A 26,899-nucleotide genomic window follows, 5' to 3' on the forward strand; every position below is an offset into this window, starting at 1 on the left:
AAGTCCTAGTAGCTCCATTATTGCTTTCAAGGGTTTCCTAACAGCTTTCCCATTAAACCTCAGAACATTTTACGCTTTCTTTCTTTTGGTTATTATCTCTTTAATGTGTGCTGACCACGTGAGGCTCTTATCATACCAAATTCCTAGAAGTTTAAAGGTACCCACACATTCTAATTCTCTACCATAAAATTTTAGTTTGAACTGTTATTTTATCCTTTTCCAAGTAAGAAATATTATTCTGGATTTCTGAGCTGAGAATCTGAATCCCCGTTATAAAACCCAATCTGCCATCTTAATTATTGCCACTTGAAGTTTCCGTATTATAAATTTCACATTACCACCCCTTTTCCATAAAGCGCCGTCATTAGTAAATAATGATACTCTGACAGAACTATTTAATTGAGAATTTATTATGATAGCAAATAATAATGGACTAACAATACTTCCCTGAGGGGTTCTATTTTCTACAATTATTCAACTACTCGCAACATGATAGATTTACCAACTACAAACAATATTTTATCCAGTTCGGCGTTCACCCGCCGCTAAGGATGATTTACAGTAATGATCTTTGCACATGCTGCCTACCGGGGAAGAGGTCGCTACCGGTAATGGTAACGCTCTCAAGTCCACTCTTTCTCGGGAGTGTGTTATGTCTCGTTGGCAGTTCTGCGTGACGTCCGGGAAGCGGGAGTTGCCTGGGAGACGTCGGGGATTGAGTCCTGGCGCGACGGTAACATGGTGAGAGAAGGGGCTTTGGGTTTTGTCCTCTGCTCTGAAAAGTGAGTGGAGTTTCAGGGCCCTACTCTGTCCTGACAGCGATCGGGGAGGCTCTCATATTCGTTTCAATGGAACTTTCTTCTCTCAATGGGGATAGATAAAGAAATTATAGTTAACATATTGTGTGGTTCGTATCTAGCTGCAACCAGTACTCATTTCTTGTTAATTAATTAGTAAGATTTGTCGACATTCGCTGCACTTCTTGCAACGTAGTTTCCGTTCAGTTTCTGCTATTTTGTCCTAGTTGTTGCAGAATCTGGAAGAATGTCCCGTTGTTGGATTGCCAGCCAAGGTGCTTCTACTGTTTATGTAGCTCATTCTGTTAAGTTACAGTTGACCTGGTACACTTGTTTGGCAGCAATGACTTTATCCCATGGATTTAGTTTTATGAAGGCTCCCAGACAGGGCACAGCGTCTCAGGATCCAACCACAGACAACTGTGTGTTTGCTCTGAATCATTTTGTGTGTTTCTATCTCATTGTGTAAGGTGGTGCCATACAATATGATGTTACTGCAGCGTGAAGGTGGCACCTGAAGTCCACAAGCACTGTGTAGTGGTCTGTTCTGGCAGTGCTAACATGGGTAGATAGATGTGTCCATAGTTTTGCAGGATAGTGAAGATCAGCATTATCCCTTTGCTTGGACCTCACAACTTATTGCAGAGCCATTCTTGCAGCTATATCATTCAGGGATCAAACTTTGCTACTTTGTGTCCTGCAGATGATGTTCAAAATGAAGATGTTCTTCATTAGCTTAGAAAGATGATTGTTTTCTATGTCTTTGACCTGATACTCGGGGTCTGGAAGTGGTAATCCTCCCTAGAGCTGGTAATCTTTCCCTCACCATAGAATTGTGGGAACCTGGGACAGCAGTTGAAAGATATGATACTGTAAGCAGGATTATATGTAAACAGAACATTTCTGCACAGTACAGGCCCTTCAGCCTATAATGTGCCTATCTTTTAACTTAAGATCAATTTAACTCTTCCCTCCTACATAGCCCTCCACTTTTCCATCAATCATCCACGTGCCTATCGAAGAGTATCCAAAATGTCCCTAATGTGCCTTCCTCTACCACCACCCTTGGCAGTGTGTTCCACACACCAACCTTTCTGTGCTTAAAAAAAAACTTGCCTCAGACATCTTCCTTATACTTTCCTCCAATCACCCTAGCACACTCAACCTATCCTCATAAAAAATGCTCAGTCCTTCAAAAGGTTGTATATTTGGCCTCGTGCATCACGGGTAAAGCCCTCCCAACAATTCACATGTACTGTACTTGAAACACTGGTGTAGGAAAACAGCATGCATCCCACCACACAGGCCATCTCTTTTCTCGCTGCTGCATCAGGTAGAAGGTACAGGAGCCTCAGGACTCACACAATCAGGTTCAAGAACAGTTACTACCCCTCAACTATCAGGCTCTTGAACAAAAGGGGATAACCACGTTCATAGTGATGTTCCCACAAGCAGTAATCTCACTTTAAGGACTTTATCTTATTTCATGTTCTCATTATTTATTTCTATTTGTATTTGCAGTTTGTTGCCTTCTGAACTCCGGTTGATCTTTCATTGACCCTCTTATAGTTACTATGCTACAGATTTGCTGGGTGTGCCTGCAGGAAAATGAATCTCAGAAGGGGTGACATATAGGTATTTTGATAATAAATTTACTTTTGAGTTTGACTTTTCTGCAATTCGGGCAGCATCCTGGTAAATCTCCTCTGCACCCTCTCTAGACCTTCCACATACTTTGTCTAGTGAGGCAACCAGAATTAAACATAATATTTCAAGTGTGGTTTAAAAGAGTTTTGCAGAGCTGCAACATTACCCTGCGGCTCTTGAACTCAATCCCCTGACTAATGAAGGCCAACACACCATACCGACATTTTCCTAACAACCCTCTCAACTTGCATGGGAACTGAGGAATTTATGGACACGGACCCCAAGATCCCTCTGTTGCTCACACTGCTAAGAATCCTGCCATTAAACCTGTATTCTACCTTCAAAAGCAACCTTCCAAAGTTTTCTGGGTTGAATGCCATCTGCCATTTCAGCCAAACTCTGCCTCCTATCAATGTCCCATGTAATCCTTGATAACCTGATTACCTACAACACTACTGATCTTCGTGTCATCTGCAAACTTACCAATCCATCCCTCCACTTCTTCATTTTACTCATTTATAAAATTCACAGAGAACAGGAGTCCCAGAGTAGATCAGTGCAGAACACCACCAGTTACTGACCTCTGGGCAGAATGCGCTCTGTCTGCAACCATGGCCTTTAATGGGCAAACCAATTCTAAATCCATGCTGCCAAGTTTCCCTGGTCCCATGCCTGCTGATTTGCTGAATAAGCCTACCATGGGGAACCTTAGCAAATGCCTTACTGAAGTCCATCCACTGCTCTACCTTCATCAATGTGTTTTGTCACATTGTCAAATAATTTAGTCAGGCTTGTGAGGCATGTCCGGCACCTCATGAAGCTATGCTGACTATCCCTAATTCAACTATGCTTCTCCAAATTCTCATAAATCCTGTCTGTAAGAATCTTTTCCAATAATTTGCCCACTATTGAAGTAAGACTCATTGGTCTATAATTCCTAGAGTTAACCCTATTACCTTTCACAGAGGAAGGAATAACATTCAACACTCTCCAAACATTTGATACTACTCCTGTGTTCAGTGAGGATACAAAGATCAGGACCTTCAGAGTCCTGATGAAGGGTCTCGGCCCGAAATGTTTACAGTTTATTCCTTTCCATAGACGCTGCCTGACCTGCTGAGTTCCTCCAGCATCTTGTTTGTGTTGCTTTGGATTTCTACAATCTGCCAAATCTCTTTGTGTTTATGATAAACTAATTCTTCTGTATATGCCAAGTCCATGTTTCTTGGTTCTCTGCGTAATCATCTAAGACTCTTAAATGCCTCCATCATATTTGCCTCCATTAGCAGTGTATTCCAGGTACCCACAACTCTCTGTAAAATAAAAACTTGAACTTGAAAGTTTTCCTTTGAACTTTCCCCCGGCTTAAATGCTTGCCTTCTCGTATCAGCCACTTAGACTCTGGGAGGAAAAGCTACTGACTGTCTCTCTTTCATAATCTTATAAACTTGTGTTGGGTCTCCCCTCAGCTTGCACTTCTCCAGATAAAACAATCCACCTATGTCCAATCTCCTTATGTAGCACGTGCCCTTGAATACAGGTAGCATCCTGGAAAACCTCTTCTGACCCTTCTCTAAAGCTTCCATATTATATTCCAATGGGATGACCAGAATTGCATCCAATACTCCAGATACAACCTAACTAGTATTTTTTAAAAGCTGCTACGTAATTTACTAACTCTTCAACACAATTTTTCAAAGGTAAACAACTGTCTTCTTTCTTCTTCTTAAGCCCATCACCCCTTTTGGGGCATAGGCTGCCGATAGCAGCTTGTCATCATCCTTTGTCCTGGCCCAGTAGGTGACTGGCCCTGTAGATTCATATGTCTTCTAAGTGAAGATCCTTTCTCTTCCTGGGATGAGGCCTTCGGAGCTTCTGTGGATTTTCTGTTAGTAGTTTTTTTAACCACAGATTGGAGGAGGGAGAGGTTAAAAATGTCTGTAAGTACTCCTGCCAGCTGATCCGAGCAGCATTGAGGGCACAGGCCGGGGACTCCAAGCAAGACATTTGTTGCAGGTTCACCCTCTGGAAGACTAATCTGACATCTGTAACAGTGACAGTGTGTACAGTTGTGATGAGGGCTGCCAGGCAGATGATGTCAGTCATTCCCCTTGTGTTCAAAATGTACATTGAGCTCAACGATAATCTCAAAACTGCTCGTATTGTTTTGATTCCTTTTGAGCAACCAAATCAGCAGTTTGATTAAATAATTTATTTAACTATTAACTAAAAGAATAAGAGATTTAGTTACTCAAGTAATTTTATTTTTAGCAAGATTTTTAAGATAACTTTTATTTAATTCAACTAAAAGAACAAAACTCAGATTCCTTTATTTGATTAGAACCATAGAAACTACAGCACAGAAACAGGCCTTTTGGCCCTTCTTGGCTGTGCCGAACCATTTTCTGCCTAGTCCCACTGACCTGCACACGGACCATATCCCTCCATACACCTCCCATCCATGTATCTGTCCAATTTATTCTTAAATGTTAAAGAAGAACCCGCATTTACCACCTCGTCTGGCAGCTCATTCCATACTCCCACCACTCTCTGTGTGAAGAAGCCCCCCCAATGTTCCCTTTAAACTTTTCCCCCCTCACCCTTAACCCATGTCCTCTGGTATTTTTCTCTCCTTGCCTCAGTGGAAAAAGCCTGCTTGCACTCACTCTATCTATACCCACCATAATTTTATATACCTCTATCAAATCTCCCCTCATTCTTCTACGCTCCAGGGAATAAAGTCCTAACCTATTCAACCTTTCTCTGTAACTGAGTTTCTCAAGTCCCGGCAACAACCTTGTAAACCTTCTCTGCACTCTTCCAACCTTATTTATATCCTTCCTGTAATTTGGTGACCAAAACTGAACACAATACTCCAGATTCGGCCTCACGAATGCCTTATACAACCTCATCATAACATTGCAGCTCTTATACTCAATACTTTGATTAATAAAGGCCAATGTACCAAAAGCTCTCTTTACGACCCTACCTACCTGTGACACCACTTTTCGAAAATTTTGTATCTGTATTCCCAGATCCCTCTGTTCCACTGCACTCCTCAGTGCCTTACCATTAACCCTGTATGTTCTACCTTGGTTTGTCCTTCCACCGTGCAATGCCTCACACTTGTCTGCATTAAACTCCATCTGCCATTTTTCAGCCCATTTTTCCAGCTGGTCCAAGTCCCTCTGCAGGCTCTGAAGACCTTCCTCGCTGTCTACTACACATCCAATCTTTGTATCATCAGCAAATTTGCTGATCCAATTTACCACATTATCATCCAGATCATTGATATAGATGACAAATAACAATGGACCCAGCACTGATCCCTGTGGCACACCACTAGTCACAGGCCTCCACTCGTCACAGGCCTCCACTCGGAGAAGCAATTCTCTACTACCACTCTTTGGCTTCTTCCATTGAGCCAATGTCTGATCCAATTTACCACCTCTCCTAGCGACTGAATTTTCCTAACGAACCTCCCATGCGGGACCTTGTCAAAGGCCTTACTGAAGTCCATGTAGACAATATCCACTGCCTTCCCTTCATCCACTTTCCTGGTAACCTCCTCGAAAAACTCCAATAGATTGGTCAAACATGACCTGCCACGCACAAAGCCATGTTGACTCTCCCTAATAAGTCCCTGTCTATCCAAATACTTGTAGATTCTGTCTCTTAGTACTCCCTCCAATAACTTACCTACTACCGACGTTAAGTTTACTGGCCTATAATTTCCTGGATTACTTTTCGATCCTTTTTTAAACAACGGAACAACATGAGCCACTCTCCAATCCTCCGGCACCTCACCTGTAGACAGCGACATTTTAAATATTTCTGCCAGGGCCCCTGCAATTTCAACACCAGTCTCCTTCAAGGTCCAAGGGAACACCCTGTCAGGTCCCGGGGATTTATCCACTTTAATTTTCCTCAAGACAGCAAGGACCTCCTCCTTTTCGATCTGTACAGTTTCCATGATCTCACTACTTGTTTCCCCTAATTTCACAGACTTCATGCCGGTTTCCTTAGTAAATACAGATGCAAAAAACCTATTTAAGATCTCCCCCATTTCCTTTGGTTCCACACATAGGCGACCACTCTGATCTTCAAGAGGACCAATTTTATCCCTTACAATCCTTTTGCTCTTAATATACCTGTAAAAGCTCTTTGGATTATCCTTCACTTTGACTGCCAATGCAACCTCACGTCTTCTTTTTGTACTCCTGATTTCTTTCTTAAGTATTTTCTTGCACTTCTTATACTCCTCAAGCACCTTATTTACTCCCTTCTTCCTATACATGTCATACAACTCCCTCTTGTTCTTTATCAGAGTTGCAATATCCCTTGAGAACCAAGGTTCCTTATTCCTATTCACTTTGCCTTTAATCCTGACAGGAACATACAAATTCTGCACTCTCAAAATTTCTCCTTTGAAGGCTTCCCACCTACCGATCACATCCTTGCCAGGGAACAACCTGTCCCAATCCATGCTTTTTAGATCCTTTCTCATTTCTTCAAATTTGGCCTTCTTCCAGTTAAGAACCTCAACCCTAGGACCAGGTCTATCCTTGTCCATGATCAAGTTGAAACTACTGGTGTTATGATCACTGGAACCAAAGTGCTCCCCTACACAGACTTCCGTCACTTGTCCTAACTCATTTCCTAACAGGAGATCCAATATTGTATCCCCTCTAGTTGATTCCTCTATATATTGATTTAGAAAACTTTCCTGAACACATTTTACAAACTTTAAACCATCTAGACCCCTAACAGTATGGGAGTCCCAATCAATATATGGAAAATTAAAATCCCCTACCACCACAACTTTATGTTTCCTGCAGATTTGCTCTTCCAATTCTCGTTGACTATTGGGTGGTCTGTAATACAATCCCACTAATGTGGCCATACCTTTCCTGTTTCTCAGCTCCACCCATAAGGACTCAGTAGACAAGCTCTATTAATAAATCAAGCGGAAGGTTACATGCAGTTCTTAGTAATACTTATCAGCAATAAACAATAAGTGTATACTTAACCATGCAGTCTTTAGCTGCTGAGGAGCCTCAATGCTCCAATGAGACTTGAAGGGGTATCAAGGTTGCCAGCCACAGGTCGTGATCCTGGTAGAATCTCAAAAAATCCCTTGAAAATACTTTACTATTATACTGTTTAGAATTTCACGTACAGTAGATGGTCCTCAGCATTCTCAAGTGGGCAGGTGAACAGCTAGATGTCGTGGTCGTTTCACTTGTCTGCATTAAATTCCATCTGCTATTTTCAGCCCATTTTCTAGCTGTTCCAGATCCCGCTGCAAGCTTCCTCGCTGTCCACTACACCCCCAGTCTTGGTGCCATCCGCAAATTTGCTAATCCAGTTAACCACATTATCATCCGGATCATTGATAGTTCAGGTCTGCAGCATTCAAAACAACCAATTATAACCTATAAAGGAAATTGAGGTACAACCATTGTAAAGATACAGCGATGCCAGGAGATAATAGCGGTCTAGAGTAAAGCCTCAGACCAAAAATTGTCTGTCAGGGGCTGCACATGATCACAGGCTAAAAAAACACAGTAGGGCAGCATATAATAACATGTAGTAAGCTGAAGCAGAATTTGTGATTTCCCTGTAACAATAGCTATCAAATGGCTGAATATGTTAATAAAATGGTCAAATGTTAACAAGATGGCTGACTTAAATTTTGTGTTAGGCTATGGATTTTGGGAAATCATGATTCCAGTAAATCACATATCAGCTGTCTTACCTTTGTGGATTTGTTATTAATTTGTAAGGGCAAGGGGTATAGTGAGGGGGACAGAGGGAGAAAAAGGAGAGAGAGAAAAAGAATGTGTGTATATAAATAAATAACGGATGGGATACGAGGAGGAGGTGGGGCATTAGCGGAAGTTTGAGAAGTCAACATTGACTTCTCAAACTTCTGCTAACATTGACTTCTCAAACTTCCGCTAACATTGACTTCTCAAACTTCTGCTAATGCCCCACTTCCCCCTCGTACCCCATCCGTTATTTATTTACATACATACATACATTCTTTTCCTCTCTCTCCTTTTTCTCCCTCTCCTTTTTCTCCCTCTGTCCCCCTCACTATACCCCTTGCCCATCCTCTGGTTTCCCCCCTCCCCCTTTTCTTTCTCCCTAGGCCTCCTGTCCCATGATCCTCTCATATCTTTTTTCCCAATCAACTGTCCAGCTCTTGGCTCCATCCTTCCCCCTCCTGTCTTCCCCTATCATTTCAGATCTCCCCCTCCCCCTCCCCCTCCCCCTCCCACTTTCAAATCTCTTACTAGCTTTTCTTTCAGTTAGTCCTGACGAAGGATCTTGGCCCAAAACGTTGACTGTACGTCTTCCTAGAGATGCTGCCTGGCCTGCTGCATTCACCAGCAACTTTTATGTGTGTTGCTTGAAATTCCAGCATCTGCAGATTTCCTTGTGTTTGCGAACCTGAAGCTTTTCTTTGCTTTCTCTGTCTGAAGCCTCTCCTCACTAAAGCCTCAAGATCACCACTCTGACACTGTCCACTCACCTGATGGCCATTGCACTTGCCTCTTTAATTTGCTCTGCTAATGAGTCTCAAATGCAGATTGGTTTCCAGTCAAAGCTCTATTATACTGCCGTGACCCACTGCTCCCTTTTTCTACTCAGGCAGTGGACCTTGAGTGAAATCATTTCCTCTTAGGATTCCAGTGTCCAGATTGGTCACCGATCAAAGTGCTACTTTCATCATTCACCTCCTTGAAAAATTCAATTAAGTTAGTAAGATACAACTTGACCCACACAAATTAGTGCTGACTGGCACTAATTAAGATGGGCTCTGTAAACAGTCATGAATCCTATGCTTATAGCTTCCCAGCACTGACGTTGGACTCATTGCCTGGGATTATCCTCAATTCCCTTGAATAATGGAACAGCATTAACTACATTGATCCCTGAAAATGGTAACATGTGTAGTAGGTAGGCTGGAAAAGAAGACATTAGGCATACTTCCCTCTATTGGTTGGGGCATTGGGTCCAGAGGCTCTGCTTCACTTGGAGTACTGTGTGCAATTTTTTTTAGCAGGAAGCAAGTGGAGGCTTTCAAAGGGGTTAGAGAAGAAGTCTACCAGGTCACTGCCTGGATTAGAGGGAATGGGCTATAAGGATAGGTTGGACAATCTTGGAATATTTTCTCTGGCATATGGAAGACTGAGGTGAGACCTAATAGTCTATAAAATCAGGACAGGATAGACAGCCAGGATCCTTTTCTTAGGTAGAAATGTCATATACCAGAGGACCTGCATTTAAGTTTAGATGGAGGAAAATTTGAAGGAGACATGCAGGGCAAGTATTGTGTACACAGAGAATGTGTCTGGGACAAGCTGTCCAGTAGTGGTGGAAGCAGCTACAGAATTAATATTGAGACTTTTATACAGGCAAATGAGTATGCAGGTAATGGGGAGAATATGAATTATGAAAAGATTTTGTTTAATTTTACATTGTGTTTGACACGGACATTTTGGGCAATAGGGTGTACTCTTGTGCTCTTCTGTTCCATCTTGAACTAATTGTTCTCATCTATTCATCATTTTCTGCAGTAATCTTGTCTTTTCAAAATTATCTTGACTGAGTAGTGAATTGAATTTAAGATTCCTTATCTGAGCAAAATTGAAGCAATTTTTTTTAAACAAGTAATGTCCAGGAAAGGAATGTAAATTAATTTGTTGTAATGTTGTTACAAAACAATAAAGAATCATGTCATATATCGATGATATATCTGATTTTGTTTTTTTTCTCCCCCCTTAATCCTCTAATTCCTAGTCTAAAAGGAAAGGATTATCCTTTGAAGAGAAGCAAAATCGAATGATGGAAATATTTTTTGAAACGGTAAGTAATAAAGCTCTTGCTGTAAACTCAGGCAGATCATCCGTTGCAGCAAAATCGTTATGTGGTGCTTTGTGAGCCAGACTGTTTATTCTAGTGTGCCTGCCCTGTCTGTTGTTTGGAAACATGGGAGTTATCTCAGTGAAGGTAGACACTGTACCTTTGTAACAATTCAGCAGCTATTAATGGGAACCTGCTGTCAAAAAAAAACATTGTTAAAAACGAATTGATGTTTAACACAAAAACTCGGTTACAGGCGGTGAAATAATGTTTCATTTACATTGAAGATGCACTTACCTTTCTCCTTGCTGTTATCATTTCCATGTTTCAATGGAATTGCTGTGTTTGCACCACATTTGACCTAAGCACCTCTGCAGGCAAACTTCCCAGCCTGAGATCTTAGGCCATTATCAGTAATAGAAGCCAGCAAAAATTCAGCAGAGTGAAAGTTCAAAGTTTCAGCAAGACTGATCACTTAAGTTATTTTGCATTTGATCTGTAACATATGGCATATGAAGTTGCTTTATTTTTGTCCTTATTAATCCCTTATAAGGGTAATTAGCTAGTGGGCATAACTGAACTATTTAAGTTGTACAAGATTAGCTACTTTAATTTTATTTGTTTGAGTTGTGAATATAAATAAAGTGCTGCAGATCAGAAATGTTGACTATTTCTCTTTGCAGAGTTGCTGCTGGAACTGCGGAGCCTTTCCAGGACTTATTGCTTTTATTTTTTTTTTATTTAGAGATATAGCACAGTATCTCTTTCACAGCCCTTCCAGCCCAACGAGCCAGTACGGTCCAATTATACCCATGGGCCAATTAACCTACTAATCCTACATCTTTGGAATGTGGGAGGAAAGCAGAGCACCTAGAGGAAACCCACACAGTCATGGGGAGAACATACAAACTTCTTAGTGGCAGGAATTGAACCAGGGTCGCAGGCACTGTGATAGTGTCACACTAACCACTCATATTGTGCCATCCAATTTATTTGAGTTTCATCAGGATGTTGTCTGAAATGCAGCATTTCACTTATGGGGAAGAGACTGGATAGACTGCTTTGCTTTGCTTTCTTTAGATGAGAGGAGGCTGATAGAAGCATGTAGTATTACAGGGTAGATGGTGAGAAACCACCCCACAATAAAAACATCTTAAGCCAGGCTGTAGCTTTGACAGGGAACATAAAACATAGCAACTAGCCCTTTGGCTCATGATGTTATGCCAAATTAAATTCACTGGTAAATAAATGCTGAACTAAACTATTTCTTTGTGCCTACATAATGGTCATATCCCTCCATTCTCTGAATTTTCATGTGCCTCTTTCAATATTAGAAACATAGAAATCCTACAGCACATGACAGGCCTTTTGGCCCACAACATTGTGCTGAACATGTCCTTACCATAGTAAACAACAGGAATTCTGCAGATGCTGGAAATTCAAGCAACACACATCAAAGTTGCTGGTGAACGCAGCAGGCCAGGCAGCATCTCTAGTAAGAGGTGCAGTCGACGTTTCAGGCCGAGACCCTTTGTCAGGATGCTGCCTGGCCTGCTGCGTTCACCAGCAACTTTGATGTGTGTTGTCCTTACCATAGTACCTAGGGTTACCCATAGCCCTCTTTTTCTGAGCTCCATATACCTGTCCAGGGGTTTCTTAAAAGACCCTATTGTATCTGCCTCCACCACCGTCACCGGCAGCCCATTCCACACACTCACCACCGTCTGCATAAAAAAACTTACGTCTGACATCTCTTCTGTACCTACATCTAAGCACCTTAAAACTGTGCCCTCTCATGCTAGCCATTTCAGCCCTGGGAAAAAGCCTCTGACTATCCACACGATCAATGTCCCTCATCATCTTATACACCTCTGTTTTTCTAAGCTCCATGTACCTATCTTAAGAGTCTCTTAAAAGATCCTATTGTGTCCTCTGCTATTACTCTGATATCATAAGACCATAAGACAAAGGAGCAGAAGTAGGCCATTCAGCCCATCGAGTCTGCTCCGCCATTTTATCATGAGCTGATCCATTCTCCTATTTAGTCCCACTCGCCCGCCTTCTCACCATAATCTTTGATGCCCTGGCTACGCAGATACCTATCAGTCTCTGCCTTAAATACACCCAATGACTTGGCCTCCACTGCTGCCCGTGGCAACAAATTCCATAGATTAACCACCCTCTGACTAAAAAAATTTCTTCGCATTTCTGTTCTGAATGGGCGCCCTTCAATCCTTAAATCATGCCCTCTCGTACTAGACTCCCCAACCATGGGAAACAACTTTGCCACATCCACTCTGTCCATGCCTTTTAACATTCGAAATGTTTCTATGAGGTCTCCCCTCATTCTTCTAAACTCCAAGGAATACAGTACAAGAGCGGACAATGTTCCTCATATATTTACCCTCTCATTCCTGGAATCATTCTAGTGAATCTTCTCTGTACCCGCTCCAATGTCGGCACATCCTTTCTTAAATAAGGAGACCAAAACTGCCCACAGTACTCCAAGTGAGGTCTCACCAGTGCCTTATAGAGCCTCAACATCACATCCCTGCTCCTATACTCTATTCCTCGAGAAGTGAATGCCAACATTGCATTCGCCTTCTTCACTAACGACTCATCCTGGAGGTTAACCTTAAGGGTATCCTGTACGAGGACTCCCAAGTCCCGTTGCATCTCAGAACTTTGAATTCTTTCCCCATTTAAATAATAGTCTGCCCGTTTATTTCTTCTGCCAAAGTGCATAACCATACACTTTCCAACATTGTACTTCATTTGCCACTTCTCTGCCCATTCTTCCAATCTATCCAAGTCTCTCTGCAGACTCTCCGTTTCCTCAGCACTACTGGTACTCCACCTATCTTCGTATCGTCAGCAAACTTAGCCACAAAGCCATCTATTCCATAATCCAAATGTTGATGTACAATGTAAAAAGAAGCGGCCCCAACACTGATCCCTGTGGAACACCACTGGTAACCGGTAGCCAACCAGAATAGGATCCCTTTATTCCCACTCTCTGTTTCCTGCCAATCAGCCAACACTCTATCCACGTATGTAATTTTCCCGTAATTCCATGGGCTCTTATCTTGTTAAGTAGCCTCATGTGTGGCACCTTGTCAAAGGCCTTCTGAAAATCCAAATATACAACATCCACTGCATCTCCCTTGTCTAGCCTACTGGTAATTTCCTCAAAAAATTATAATAGATTTGTCAGGCAGGATTTTCCTTTAAGGAATCCATGCTGAGTTCTGCCTATCTTGTCATATGCTTCCAGGTACTCTGTAACCTCATCCTTGACAATTGACTCCAACAACTTCCCAACCACCGATATCAAGCTAACAGGTCTATAATTTCCTTTTTGCTTCCTTGCCCCCTTCTTAAATATCAGAGTGACATTTGCAATCTTCCAGTCTTCCGGAACCATGCCAGAATCTATCGACTTTTGAAAGATCATCGCTAATGCCTCCGCAATCTCCACAGCTACTTCCTTCAGAACAGGAGGGTGAATTCCATCTGGTCCAGGAGATTTATCTACCTTTAGCCTATTCAGCTTCCTGAGTACTTTCTCTGTCGTAATTGTGACTGCGCACACTTCTCTTCCCTGCCACCCTTGAGTGTCCAGTATACTGCTGATGTCTTCCTCAGTGAAGAATGATGCAAAATACTTGTTTAGTTCCTCTGCCATCTCCTTATCTCCCATTACAATTTCTCCAGCATCATTTTCTATCGGTCCTATATCTACTCTCACCTGTATTTTACTCTTTGTATACTTGAAAAAGCTTTTAGTATCCTCTTTGATATTTTTTGCTAGCTTCCTTACATAGTTAATCTTTTCTCTCTTAATGACCTTCTTGGTTTCCTTTTGTAAGGTTTTAAAAACTTCCCAATCCTCTGTCTTCCCACTAATTTTTGCTTCCTTGTATGCCATCTCCTTTGCTTTAACTTTGGCTTTGACTTCTCTTGTCAACCACAGTTGCATCCTTTTTCCACTCGAAAATTTCTTTTTTGGAATATACCTGTCTTGCACATTCCTCATTTCTTGCATAAATTCCAGCCACTGCTGCTCTGCTGTCTTTCCCACCAGTGTCCCTTTCCAGTCAACTTTGACCAGTTCCTCTCTCATGCCACCGTAATTTCCTTTACTCCACTGAAATACTGACACATCAGATTTCAGTTTCTCTTTTTCTAATTTCACAGTGAACTCAATCATGTTATGATCACTGCCTCCTAAGGGTTCCTTCACCTCAATCTCTCTAATCATCTCCGGTTCATTACACAATACCCAATCCAGCACAGCCGATCCCCTAGTGGGCTCAACAACAAGCTGTTCTAAAAAGCCATCTCGCAGACATTCTACAAATTCTTTCTCTTGAGATCCAGTGCTGACCTGATTTTCCCAATCTACTCGCATATTAAAATCCCCTAGAATTATCATAACACTGCCCTTCTGACAAGCCTTTTCTATTTCCAGTTGTAATTTGTAGTCCACATCCCTGCAGCTGTTTGGAGGCCTATAAATAACTGCCATCAGGGTCCTTTTACCCCTGCTATTTCTTAGCTCAACCCATAAAGATTCTGCACCTTCCGATCCTATATCACCTCTTTCTAATGATTTAATATCATTTCTTACCAATAAAGCCACGCCTCCCCCTTTGCCTACCTTCCGATCCTTCCGATACACCGTGTATCCTTGGACATTCAGCTCCCAGAGACATGCATCCTTTAGCCAGGTCTCAGTGATGGCCACAATATCATACCTGCCAATCTGTAGCTGTACAATAAGATCATCCACCTTATTCCTTATGCTGCGTGCATTTAAGTGCAACACCTTAAGACCAGTATTTGATACTTTTCGCTTTGATTTTACTGCAACTTTATTGCACTGCAACTCATCCCAATGGCTACAAATTTGCCCCATCATCTTCCTGTCTTTCCTGACATCTTTACTGCTCACTATCTTAGATTTATTTCTGTTTTCCCCTTCCTCCGCTCCATCATTCCGGTTCCCATCCCCCTGCCAAATTAGTTTAAACCCTCCCTAACAGCTCTGTTAAACTTTCCCACCAGGATATTGGTCCCCTTCAGGTTCAAGTGTAACCTGTCCTTTTTGAACAGGTCATACTTCCCCCAGAAGAGATCCCAATTATCCAAGAATCTGAAGCCCTGCCCCCTACACCAGTCTCTCAGCCACGCATTCATCTGCCTGATCCGACTATTCTTGCCCTCGCTAGCCCTCGCTAGCACGTGGCACAGGTAGCAATCCCGAGATTACTACCCTGGAGGTCCTGCTTCTCAGCTTCCTTCCTAACTCCTGGAAATCTCTCTTCTATCTATGTCATTGGTACCAACATGTGCCAAGACAACTGGCTGCTCACCCTCCCCCTTTAGAATATTCAGGACCCGATCCGAGACATCCCGTACCCTGGCACCTGGGAGGCAACACACCATGTGGGTATCTCTGTCAGGTTCACAGAATCTCCTGTCTGTTCCCCTTACTATGGAATCCCCTACGACTACCGCATTTCTCTTCTCCCTCCTTCTCTCCTGCACAACAGCGCCAGGCTCAGTGCCAGAGACCCGGTCACCATGGGCGTCCCCTGTCAGGTCATCCCCCTCAACAGCATCCAGAACAAGATATTTGTTGCTGAGGGGGACAGCCACAGGTGTGCTCTCCACTATCCGGGCATTTCCCTTCCTTCTCTTGACAGTGACCCAGTTTTCTGACCCCTGTAGCCTAGGGATGACTACCTCCCTGTAGCTCCTGTCTATCACCTCTTCACTTTCCCTGATTCGCAGTAAGTCATCAAGCTGCAGCTCCAGATCCCTAACACGGTCTCTGAGGAGCTGTAACTCGGTGCACCTGGCGCAGATGTGGCCATCAGGGAGGCTGGAGGTCTCCCAGGATTCCCACATCTGACACCCTGAACAAAGCACTAACCCTGCAGGCATGCTATCTAATTCTGCAGGAATGAAACAGGAAAAATAAGTCTACTCACCCACTTACCTCGACAAACAGACGAACTTTTTAAACCGTTAGCTCGTACCTTTAGTTGTGAGAGCCCTGCTGTTCCTGTCTGTCCGGGCTGATTCGTGAAAGCGGGGGTGGGGGGGGGGTGGGGGCAGGGAGAAAAAAAAGAGTTGGTTCCTTGCTCTCGCCTCTTCCCATTTACCGCCAAAGCCCTACACTCTGCTCCCACTCACTCCGCTGCCCGCTGTATAGGGTGGTCTCCTTTTTAAACTCTCCGCGCGGTCCTGTTGATGTCACGCGCCTGTGCAGTCTCGCCCTTCTTGCACTCGAAGAAGTTTTTTTAAAAAACTGCCTTCCTTCAGAATTCAGCTCCCACGACGCTCTGTAGTCCCGATCCAAAGGAGAGCCATTGGTAGCAACCTGCCTTTTTAAACTCTCCGTGCGGTCCTGTTGACGTAACATGCCTGCGCAGTCTCGCCCTTCTTGCACTCGAAGAAGTTTTTAAAAAAAACTGCCTTCCTTCAGAATTCAGCTCCCACGACGTTCTGTAGTCCCGATCCAAAAGAGAGCTGTTGGTAGCAACCTGCCTTTTTAAACTGTCCGCGCGGTCCTGTTGACGTCACGCGCCTGTGCAGTCTCGCCCTTCTTGCACTCGAAGTTTTAAAAAAAAACTGCCTTCCTTCAGAATTCAGCTCCCACGACGCTCTGTAGTCCCGATACAAAATCGCCCCTGCTATTACTCCTGACATAGCATACCACGCACCCATTATTCTCTGTGTTTTTTAAAAAAAAACTTGTCTTGCAGATCTGTTTTGAACATTTTTCCTTTCATCTTCAATGCATGCCCTCTAGTATTAGAAATTTCAGTCTTAGGAAAGATAGCAGTTGACTGACTGCCTCTCATAATCCTATAAACTTCTCTCTGGTCTTCACCAAAACCTCCACTGCTCCAGAGCAAACAACCTCACAGCAGGTGACCTCTAAACCCAGCAGCATCCTGGTGACACTTCTGCACCCTCTCCAAAGTTCGATAGTTCCATTTAATATCAGTGAATGTATACAGTATACATACAACCTGACATTCTTACTTTTTGTAGACATCCTCAAAACAGAAAAAAAAACCAGAGTGATTGACAGAAAAAAGACTTAAGGACCCCAAAGCTCCCAGTCTTGCCTTCTTTATAACTGCATCGATATGTTGGGACCAGGTTAGATAGTCAGAGATGTTGACACTCAGGAACTTGAAACTGCTCACTCTCTCACTTCTGATCCCTCTATGAGGATTGGTATGTGTTCCTTCATCTTACCCTTCCTGAAGTCCACAATCAGTTCTATCATCTTACTAACGTTGAGTGCAAGGTTGTTGCTGCGACACCCCTCCTCTAGTTGGCATATCTTGCTCCTGTACACCCTCTTGTCTCCATCTGAGATTCTAATAACAATGGTTGTACCATCAGCAAATTTATAGATAGTATTTGATCTATGCCTAGCCACACAGTCATGGATACAGAGAGTAGAGCAGTGGGCTAAGCACACACCCCTGAGGTGCACCTATGTTGATCATCAGCGAGGAGGAGATATTATCCCTAATCTGCACAGATTATGGTCTTCTGGTTAGGAAGTCGAGGATTCAGTTGCAGAGGGGGGTACAGAGGCCCATGTTCTGTAACTTTCCAATCAGGATTATGGGAATGATAGTGTTAAATGCTGAGATACAGTTGATGAACAGCATCCTGACACAGGTGTTTGTATTGTCCGGGTGGTCTAAGGCCATGTGAAGAGCCATTGAGATTGCGTCTGCCGTTGACTGTTTGTGATAGGCAAATTGCAGTGGGTCCAGGTCCTTGCCTAGGGAGAGGTCATGACCAACCTCTCAAATCATTTCATCACTAGATGTGAGTGCTACTGGGTGATGGTAATTAAGGCAGTTCACATTATTCTCTTGGGCACTAGAATAATTCTTGCCTTTTTGAAGCAAGTGGGAACTTCAGCCCGTAGCAGTGAGAGGTTGAAAATTTCCTTGAATACTCCCGCCAATTGGTTTGTACAAATTTTCAGAGCCTTACCAGTTACTCCGTTGGGGCCTTCTGCCTTGCAAGGGTTCACTCTCTTTAAAGACAGCCTAACATCAGCCTTTGAGACAGAGATCACAGGGTCACCGGGTACAGCAGGGATCTTCATAGCTGTAGTTATATTCTCCCTTTCAAAGTGGGCATAGAAGGCATTGAGTTCATCTAGTAGTGAAGCATTCCTGCGATTCATGTTATTGGGTTTCACTTTATAGGAAGTAATGAATTGTAAACCCTGCCAGAGTTGTCGTACATCTGATATCGTCTCTAACCTCATTCGAAATTGTCTCTTCGCCCTTGAAATATCCCTCCGCAAGTCATACCTACTTTTCTGGTGCAGACTTGGTTGCCAGACTTGAATGCCACAGAACTAACCTTCAGCAGACGACGTACCTCCTGGTGCTTCCACAACTTTTGTATAGCAAGTCTTCGTAGGCACACATTTATCCACTCAGGTTTTAATGAAGTTGGTAAAAACTGCAGCATATCCAGATTCGAGGATGAATCCCTGAATAGGTCTCCTCCATTTTCCTGACATCTGCCCTCACCCCATTACCCAACTGCCATAACAAGGATAGAGTTCCCCTCGTCCTTGTCTGCCACCCCATGTACAGCACGTCATTCTTTGTAACTTCCACCATTCCATAGGTACCCATCACTAAACTCATCTTTCCCTCCTTTTCCACCCTCTGCTTTACGCGACTCCCTTGTTCACTTGACCCTCCCTGCTGATAGCCCTCCTGGTACCTCTGTAGGCGGCTTAAGTACTCCACATGCCCCTATGCCACCTCCCTTGCCACTATTCAGGACCCCAAACAGTCCTTCCAAGTGAGGTGACACTTCACTTGCGATATGCCAGGGTCAATTGCTAATTTCCTGTGGCCACCCATTCTACTTCCAACTCCCATTCCAACATGTTAGTCCTTGGCCTCTTCAACTTCCACAATGCAACCACTCTCAGATTGGAGGAGCAATGTCTTGTATTTCATCTGGGTAGCCTCGAACCTGATGGCATGAATATTGATTTTTCCCCCTCCCCCTTCTCTTTTCTCTTCCCATTCTGGCTACCCTCTTACCTCTTCTCTTTTCATCTGTCCATCACCTCCCTGTGGTGCCCCTCCTCCTTTCTCCCAGGTTCCACTTTCCTCTCTTATCTGATTCCTCCTTCTTCCTCCTATCAGCTTCCAGCTTCTCACTTCATACCCCCTCCGCCATGACCTACCTTGCTCCTTACCTGGCTTCATCTACCACTTGCCATCTTGTACTCCTACTCTTATCCTCACCTTATTCTAGTTTCTTCCCCTTTCCTTTCCAGTCCTAATAAAGGAATTCAGCCCGAAGCATCAACTGTTTACTCTTCTGTAGGTGCTACCTAACCTGCTGAGTTCCTCCAGCATTTTGTGTGTGTTGCTCTGGATTTCCAGCATCTGCAGAATCTCTTGTGTTTATCAGTCTTCTAATACTGGTCTTCCATGTAGTGTGCTATGTTAGCTTGCAGGAGAAAATATTAGAAAAACATTTCCTGCTCCTACCCCATCCTCAATAATAAAGACTTGCAGCTTTCCTACAAATACAATACCTTTGTTGTATGGTCTCAGTTGAAGTTTAAATGTTTTTGTCTATCTTGTTTATTTACTTCTAGGCCCACAAGAAAAATTTGGATATTTGCAAGCAAAAAAAATGAATAGTTTATTTTGCAGTATTAACTTGCGTGCCATCTTGGACAATGTCTCCCATCCACTACATAATGTACTGGTTGGGCACAGGAGTACATTCAGCCAGAGGCTCATTCCACCGAGATGCAACACAGAGTGTCATAGGAAGCCATTCCCGCCTGTGACCATCAAACTTTACAACTCCACCCTTGGAGGGTCAGACACCCTGAGCCAATAGGCTGGTTCTGGACTTATTTCCTGGCATAATTTACATATCACTGTTTAACTATTTATGGTTTTATTACTATTTAATTATTTATGGTGCAACTGTAACGAAAACCAATTTCCCCAGGGATCAATAAAGTATGACTACTAATGTTGAATTTTTAAAAGGTCAAAAATCTGTTCATGATGATTTACAGTAGAATCTGTTTGTTTTTTAGAAAGATGTGTTTCAGCTTAAAGATTTGGAGAAGATTGCTCCAAAGGAGAAGAGGATCAGTAGGTATCATGGTTACTACTTCCTGTTGACCCATAAGACTACAGATTTTGGTTATTCAAGCAACACACATCAAAGTTGCTGGTGAACGCAGCAGGCCAGGCAGCATCTCTAGGAAGAGGTGCAGTTGACGTTTCAGGCCAAGACCCTTCGTCAGGACTAACTGAAGGAAGAGTGAGTAAGGGATTTGAAAGTTGGAGGAGGAGGGGGAGATCCAAAATGATAGGAGAAGACAGGAGCGGGAGGGATGGAACCAAGAGCTGGACAGGTGATAGTCAAAAGGGATACGAGAGGATCATGGGACAGGAGGTCCGGGAAGAAAGACAAGGAGGTGGGGGGGGACCCAGAGGATGGGCAAGGGGTATATTCAGAGGGACAGAGGGAGAAAAAGGAGAGTGAGAGAAAGAATGTGTGTATAAAAATAAGTAACAGATAAAAGGCCGACTGAGGTGATATGCTGCGTCCGGTGCTCCCGATGTGGCCTTTTATATATTGGCAAGACCCGACGCAGACTGGGAGACCGCTTTACTGAACACCTACGCTCTGTCCGCTAGAGAAAGCAGGATCTCCCAGTGGCCACACATTTTAATTCCACATCCCATTCCCATTCTGACATGTCTATCCATGGCCTCCTCTACTGTAAAGATGAAGCCACACTCAGGTTGGAGGAACAACACCTTATATTCCGTCTGGATAGCCTCCAACCTGATGGCATGAACATCGACTTCTCTAACTTCCACTAATGCCCCACCTCCCCCTCGTACCCCATCTGTTACTTATTTTTATACACACATTCTTTCTCTCACTCTCCTTTTTCTCCCTCTGTCCCTCTGAATATACCCCTTGGCCATCCTCTGGGTCCCCCCCCCACCTTGTCTTTCTTCCCGGACCTCCTGTCCCATGATCCTCTCGTATCCCTTTTGCCTATCACCTGTCCAGCTCTTGGCTCCATCCCTCCCGCTCCTGTCTTCTCCTATCATTTTGGATCTCCCCCTCCCCCTCCAACTTTCAAATCCCTTACTCACTCTTCCTTCAGTTAGTCCTGACGAAGGGTCTCGGCCTGAAACGTCGACTGCACCTCTTCCTAGAGATGCTGCCTGGCCTGCTGCGTTCACCAGCAACTTTGATGTGTGTTGCTTGAATTTCCAGCATCTGCAGAATTCCTGTTGTTTGAGATTTTGCTTATCTTTCATATCTGCACAATCAAGGAGGTATAAAATCACAGATTACACAATTTTGGTACATTCTATTGCCATCCTCAAACGGATGCTACAGCATAGCTTATGTAGCATTTTTTTCACAAAAGTGAAATCAATAATGTGCATCACTTGAAACGTATGGTTTGGGTATTACTATTTCATCTTTATTCACATCCAATATTGGTTGATTAATGCTTACATGCTAAAACAAAATCAGGTTAAGTTTGGCACAAATTAACCATCAAAGTGAGTCACAAACTTGAGAAGGGTCTTGGCCCGAAATGTCGACTGTTTACTCTTTTCCGTAGATATTGCCTGGCCTTCTGAGTTCTTCCAGCATTTTGTTTGTGTTGCGTTGTTCAGAATGGGTTATCAATTTTGGTGGTGCAGAATTTTTTTGCTATTGAATGATATGAATGATTCTGGTATGAGCAAGTGGTATGCTTCAGCACAGAGTATCCTGATATAAATCAGTTCTTATCATCCAAATGTTTTGAACTTCCGAAGTGATTCTTGCTGCTGTAATTCTGACCATGCTCTGTTTGATTAAGAACCATGTTTCTGAATTTTTGTGATGTGTTAGATATGTTGGAAAATCCGAGTACATAATTGATGCTGCTGCTGCTTCTTAGGCAGTTCATCAGGATTAAGTAAAATGTTTTCACTTTATTTTTCATTTTGAGGTAGCTAATGAGGCCAGTAGGGGAATCATAGATACTTCTACAGATGGGGAAGGAAGTTTCTGATGGGCAAACAGGTAATTTATGAAGTGTAGTTTTCTGCACACTGCAACAGGCATTCCTTTTGTTTGCAGTGCCCGTGTCCTGCAATGTTCCTTCTTCGTTTGTGGTGTAGCTAGTAGTATTGCCTTACAGTACCAGAGATCCAGGTTCCATTCTGCTTCAGGTGCTCTCTGTGTAGTTTGCAGATTCTCTCTGTGACTCCAAAGATGTACTGGTTGGTAATTGATTGAAAACTAAATTTCCCTTAGTCTGTTGATGAGTGGTGGAATCTGAGGTTTGAAGTGGATTGTGGGAATCAAAAGTGGAATTAACATAAGATTTGTGTAAATGGATGGTCAATGGTCAATGTAGACTGAATGAACCAAAGAGTTTTATTTTGTACTGACTGCACTTCCCATGACATTTTGAGCCAGTGGTTTCCAGGAATTTGAGGGGATGTTTCTTTTACAAGTAAACTGTCAGCACAACATCTCATCTTTTCTCCATCTGCATGGACCTTGGAGTTTAATGTGGCTTACCTAACCTAGCTGACAAGGGAACAACTGGGGTTTCAGTACTGGAGATGTTTAGAGGATTTTGTGTTGGTGACATTATCCAGTGCCTTGAGATGTTTGCTTCAGATTATTCAAGTCTCAGAAGCATTTGGAAGAGTGTGAATCACTGGTAGACAGTGAACTTTCTGCCAAGTTTTATGTCTTCAAGTACACATTTCCTCAATTGACCGAGGGCTGTGCTGACTCTGAAGGCAGTGGTAAATTTCATAGTCATGAGTCATAGAGCACTACAGCAGAAAACAGTTAGTCCGTGTATTTTGCCCAAGTCCTATCAACTCCTATCAACTATACTCTTAACATATTCTGCCTTTCACTATAACTTCAATCTTCAAGTCCCGGCAATGTCCTTTTAAATTTTCTTTGTAGTCCTTCAATTTTATTGATATCATTCCTGTAGGCAAGTGACCAGAACTGCACACAATGTTCCAAATTTGCCTGCATAAATGTCTTGTATAACCTTCACATAACATCCCAAATCCAGCACTCAGTAGTACTTTGATTTATGAAGGCCAGAGTGCCAAAAGTTTTCTTTATGACCTTTTTTTTTTACCTGTGACACCACTTTCAAGGAATTAGGAATCTGTATTCCTGTTCTGTCGCACTCCTGAGTATCCTACCGTTCACTGTCAATTGTCGATTATTGCCTTCACTGATATTTGGTAATGCTTTTTCTCAGGGTCTTTATTATTGGGGTAGATTTGGGGTAAATGGCAGAAAATCTTGGTCTTATGGTATGGCCTGTGCTGTTGTATGCTTCAGTTATCAATGTCTTGAAGAATCAAATAGTCGATTCATAGCGGTGGAGAGGAATATTTTTAGGGCAGATTAAAAACATAGGAGCAGAGTTAGCCATTCAGCCCATTGAGTCTGCTTCGCCATTCCGTCATGGCTGATCCCGGATCCCACTCAACCCCATACACCTGCCTTCTTGCCATATCCATTAAGCCCTAACCCATCAGGAAACAATTAACCTCCACCTTAACTACAGTGGCATGCAGAAGTTTGGACACCCCTGGTCAAAATCTCTGTTACTGTGAATAGCTAAGTGAGTAAAAGATGACCTGATTTCCAAAAGGCATAAAGTTACAGATGACACATTTCTTTAATATTTTAAACAAAATTACTTTTTTATTTCCATCTTTTACAGTTTCAAAATGACAACAAAGGGAGAGGGCCCAAAGGAAAAGTTTGGGCACCCTGCATGGTCAGTACTTAGTAACACCCCCTTTGGCAAGTATCACAGCTTGTAAATGGTTTCTGTAGCCAGCTAAGAGTCTTTCAATTCTTGTTTGGGGGATTTTCACCCATTCTTCCTTGCAAAGGGCTTCTAGTTCTGTGGGATTCTTGGGCCGTCTTGCATGCACTGCTCTTTTGAGGTCTCTTCACAGATTTTCGATGATGTTTAGGTCAGGGGACTGTGAGGGCCATGGCAAAACCTTCAGCTTGCGCCTCTTGAGTCATAGTCATACTTTATTGATCCTGGGGGAAATTGGTTTTCGTTACAGTTGCACCATAAATAATAAATAGTAATAGAACCATAAATAGTTAAATAGTAATATGTAAATTGTGCCAGTAAATTATGAAATAAGTCCAGGACCAGCTTATTGGCTCAGGGTGTCTGACCCTCCAAGGGAGGAGTTGTAAAGTTTGATGGCCACAGGCAGGAATGACTTCCTGTGACGCTCTTTGTTTCATCTTGGTGAAATGAGTCTCTGGCTAAATGTACTCCTGTGCCCACCCAGTATATTATGTAGTCGATGGGAGACATTGACCAAGATGGCATGCAACTTGGACAGCATCCTCTTTTCAGACACCACTGTGAGAGAGTCCAGTTCCATCCCCACAACATCACTAGCCTTACGAATGAGTTTGTTGATTCTGTTGGTGTCTGCTACCCTCAGACTGCTGCCCCAGCACACAACAGCAAACACGATAGCACTGGCCATCACAGACTCGTAGAACATCCTCAGCATCGTCCGGCAGATGTTAAAGGACCTCAGTCTCCTCAGAAAATAGAGACGGCTCTGTCCCTTTTTGTAGACAGCCTCAGTGTTCTTTGACCAGTCCAATTTATTGTCAATTCGTATCCCCAGGTATTTGTAATCCTCCACCATGTCCACACTGACCCCCTGGATGGAAACAGGGGTCACTGGTACCTTGGCTCTCCTCAGGTCTACCACCAGCTCCTTAGCTGCAGATAATTCTGCTCACACCATGTGACAAAGTTTCCTACCATAGCCCTGTACTCAGCCTCATCTCCCGTGCTGATGCATCCATCTATGGCAGAGTGATCCGAAAACTTCTGAAGATGACAAGACTCTGTGCAGTAGTTGAAGTCCGATGTGTAAATGGTGAAGAGAAAGGGAGACAAGACAGTCCCCTGTGGAGTCCCAGTGCTGCTGATCACTCTGTCGGACACACAGTGTTGCAAGCACACGTACTGTGGTCTGCCAGTCAGGTAATCAAACATCGCTGTCAGCTTCTCCCCCAGCAGAGCAGTGTGGATGGTGTTGAACGCACTGGAGAAGTCAAAAACCATGACCCTGACAGTGCCCGCTGGCTTGTCCAGGTGGGCATAGACACGGTTCAGCAGGTAGACGATGGCATCCTCAACTCCTAGTCGGGGCTGGTAGGTGAACTGGAGGGAACCTAAGTGTGGCCTGACCATAGGCCGAAGCAGCTCCAGAACAAGTCTCTCCAGGGTCTTCATGATGTGGGAGGTCAATGCCACCGGTCTGCAGTCATTGAGGCCGCTGGGGCACGGCGTCTTCCACAGTACAGGAACCCTCCGAAGCCTCAGGCTCAGGTTGAATACATGGCGAAGTACTCCACTTAGCTGAGGGGCACAGGCTTTGAGCACCCTGGTACTGACACCATCCGGTCCTGCAGCCTTGCTTGGGTTGAGACGTTTCAGCTGTCTTCTCACCTGTTCAGCTGTGAAGCCCACCATGGTGGTTTCGTGTGGGGAAAGGGTATAGTCATGAGAGCAGGGTCGGAGACTGTGAGGAGGGGTAGGAGGGGAGAGTGGAATATGTGTTGGTTGGGGGGCCGACAACAGATGACTCATGTGGGGGATGGGCAGGGGCCACAATGTCAAATCTGTTAAAGAACAGGTTAAGTTCATTGGCCCTATCCACACTGCCTTCAGCTCCTCTGTTGCTAGTTTGCCAGAACCCAGTGATGGTCCTCAACCCCTCCAGACCTCTCTCATATTGTTCTGCTGGAGTTTCTACTCAAGCTTCCTCCTATACCTGTCCTTAGCCTCCCTGATCCTGGCTTTCAGGTCCCTCTGTATTGCCCTCAGCTACTCCCTATTTCCATCTCTAAACGCCCTCTTTTTAGCGTTCAGGATGTCCTTAATGTCCGTTGTGGATTTTGAGGTGTGGTTAGGATCATTATCCTGTTGTAGAAGCCATCTTCTTTTCATCTTCAGCTTTTTTACAAACGGTGTGATGTTTGCTTCCAGAATTTGCTGGTATTTAATTGAATTCATCCTTCCCTCTCCCCGTGCCACTGGCTGCAACACAAGCCCAAAGCATGATCGATCCACCCCCATGCTTAACAGTTGGAGAGGTGTTCTTTTCATGAAATTCTGCACCCTTTTTTCTCCAAACGTACCTTTGCTCATTGCGGCCAAAAGGTTCTATTTTAACTTCATCACTCCGCAGGACTTGTTTCCAAAATGCATCAGGCTTGTTTAGATGTTCCTTTGCAAACTTTTGACGCTGAATTTTGTGGTGAGGATGCAGGAAAGGTTTTCTCCTGTCCTGACGAAGGTCTCGGCCTGAAACGTCGACTGTACCTCTTCCTAGAGATGCTGCCTGGCCTGCTGCGTTCACCAGCAACTTTGATGTGTGTTGCTTGAATTTCCAGCATCTGCAGAATTCCTGTTGTTT

The 26,899-nt window shown here is 43.6% G+C and overlaps 1 protein-coding gene across 3 annotated transcripts in view; it reads left to right on the top strand.

Moving 5' to 3' along the window:
• Window positions 1-622: 622 nt before the first annotated feature.
• mnd1 (meiotic nuclear divisions 1 homolog (S. cerevisiae)) overlaps window positions 623-26,899 on the top strand; it is a 77,896-nt gene continuing 51,619 nt past the window's right edge. The window contains exons 1-3 of one of the 3 annotated variants that reach the window (XM_072255861.1): window positions 623-741; window positions 10,254-10,319; window positions 20,452-20,509. In XM_072255861.1, the coding sequence (XP_072111962.1) occupies window positions 739-741; window positions 10,254-10,319; window positions 20,452-20,509 (127 nt within the window). In that variant the 5' untranslated portion in view covers window positions 623-738. Of the gene's footprint in view, window positions 783-2,336; window positions 2,433-10,253; window positions 10,320-20,451; window positions 20,510-26,899 lie in introns of those variants that run through there. The other 2 variants (XM_072255862.1, XM_072255864.1) reach the window with 2 other exon arrangements.

Source organism: Mobula birostris, chromosome 4 (assembly GCF_030028105.1).
Source record: "Mobula birostris isolate sMobBir1 chromosome 4, sMobBir1.hap1, whole genome shotgun sequence".
Lineage (NCBI taxonomy): Eukaryota > Metazoa > Chordata > Chondrichthyes > Myliobatiformes > Myliobatidae > Mobula > Mobula birostris.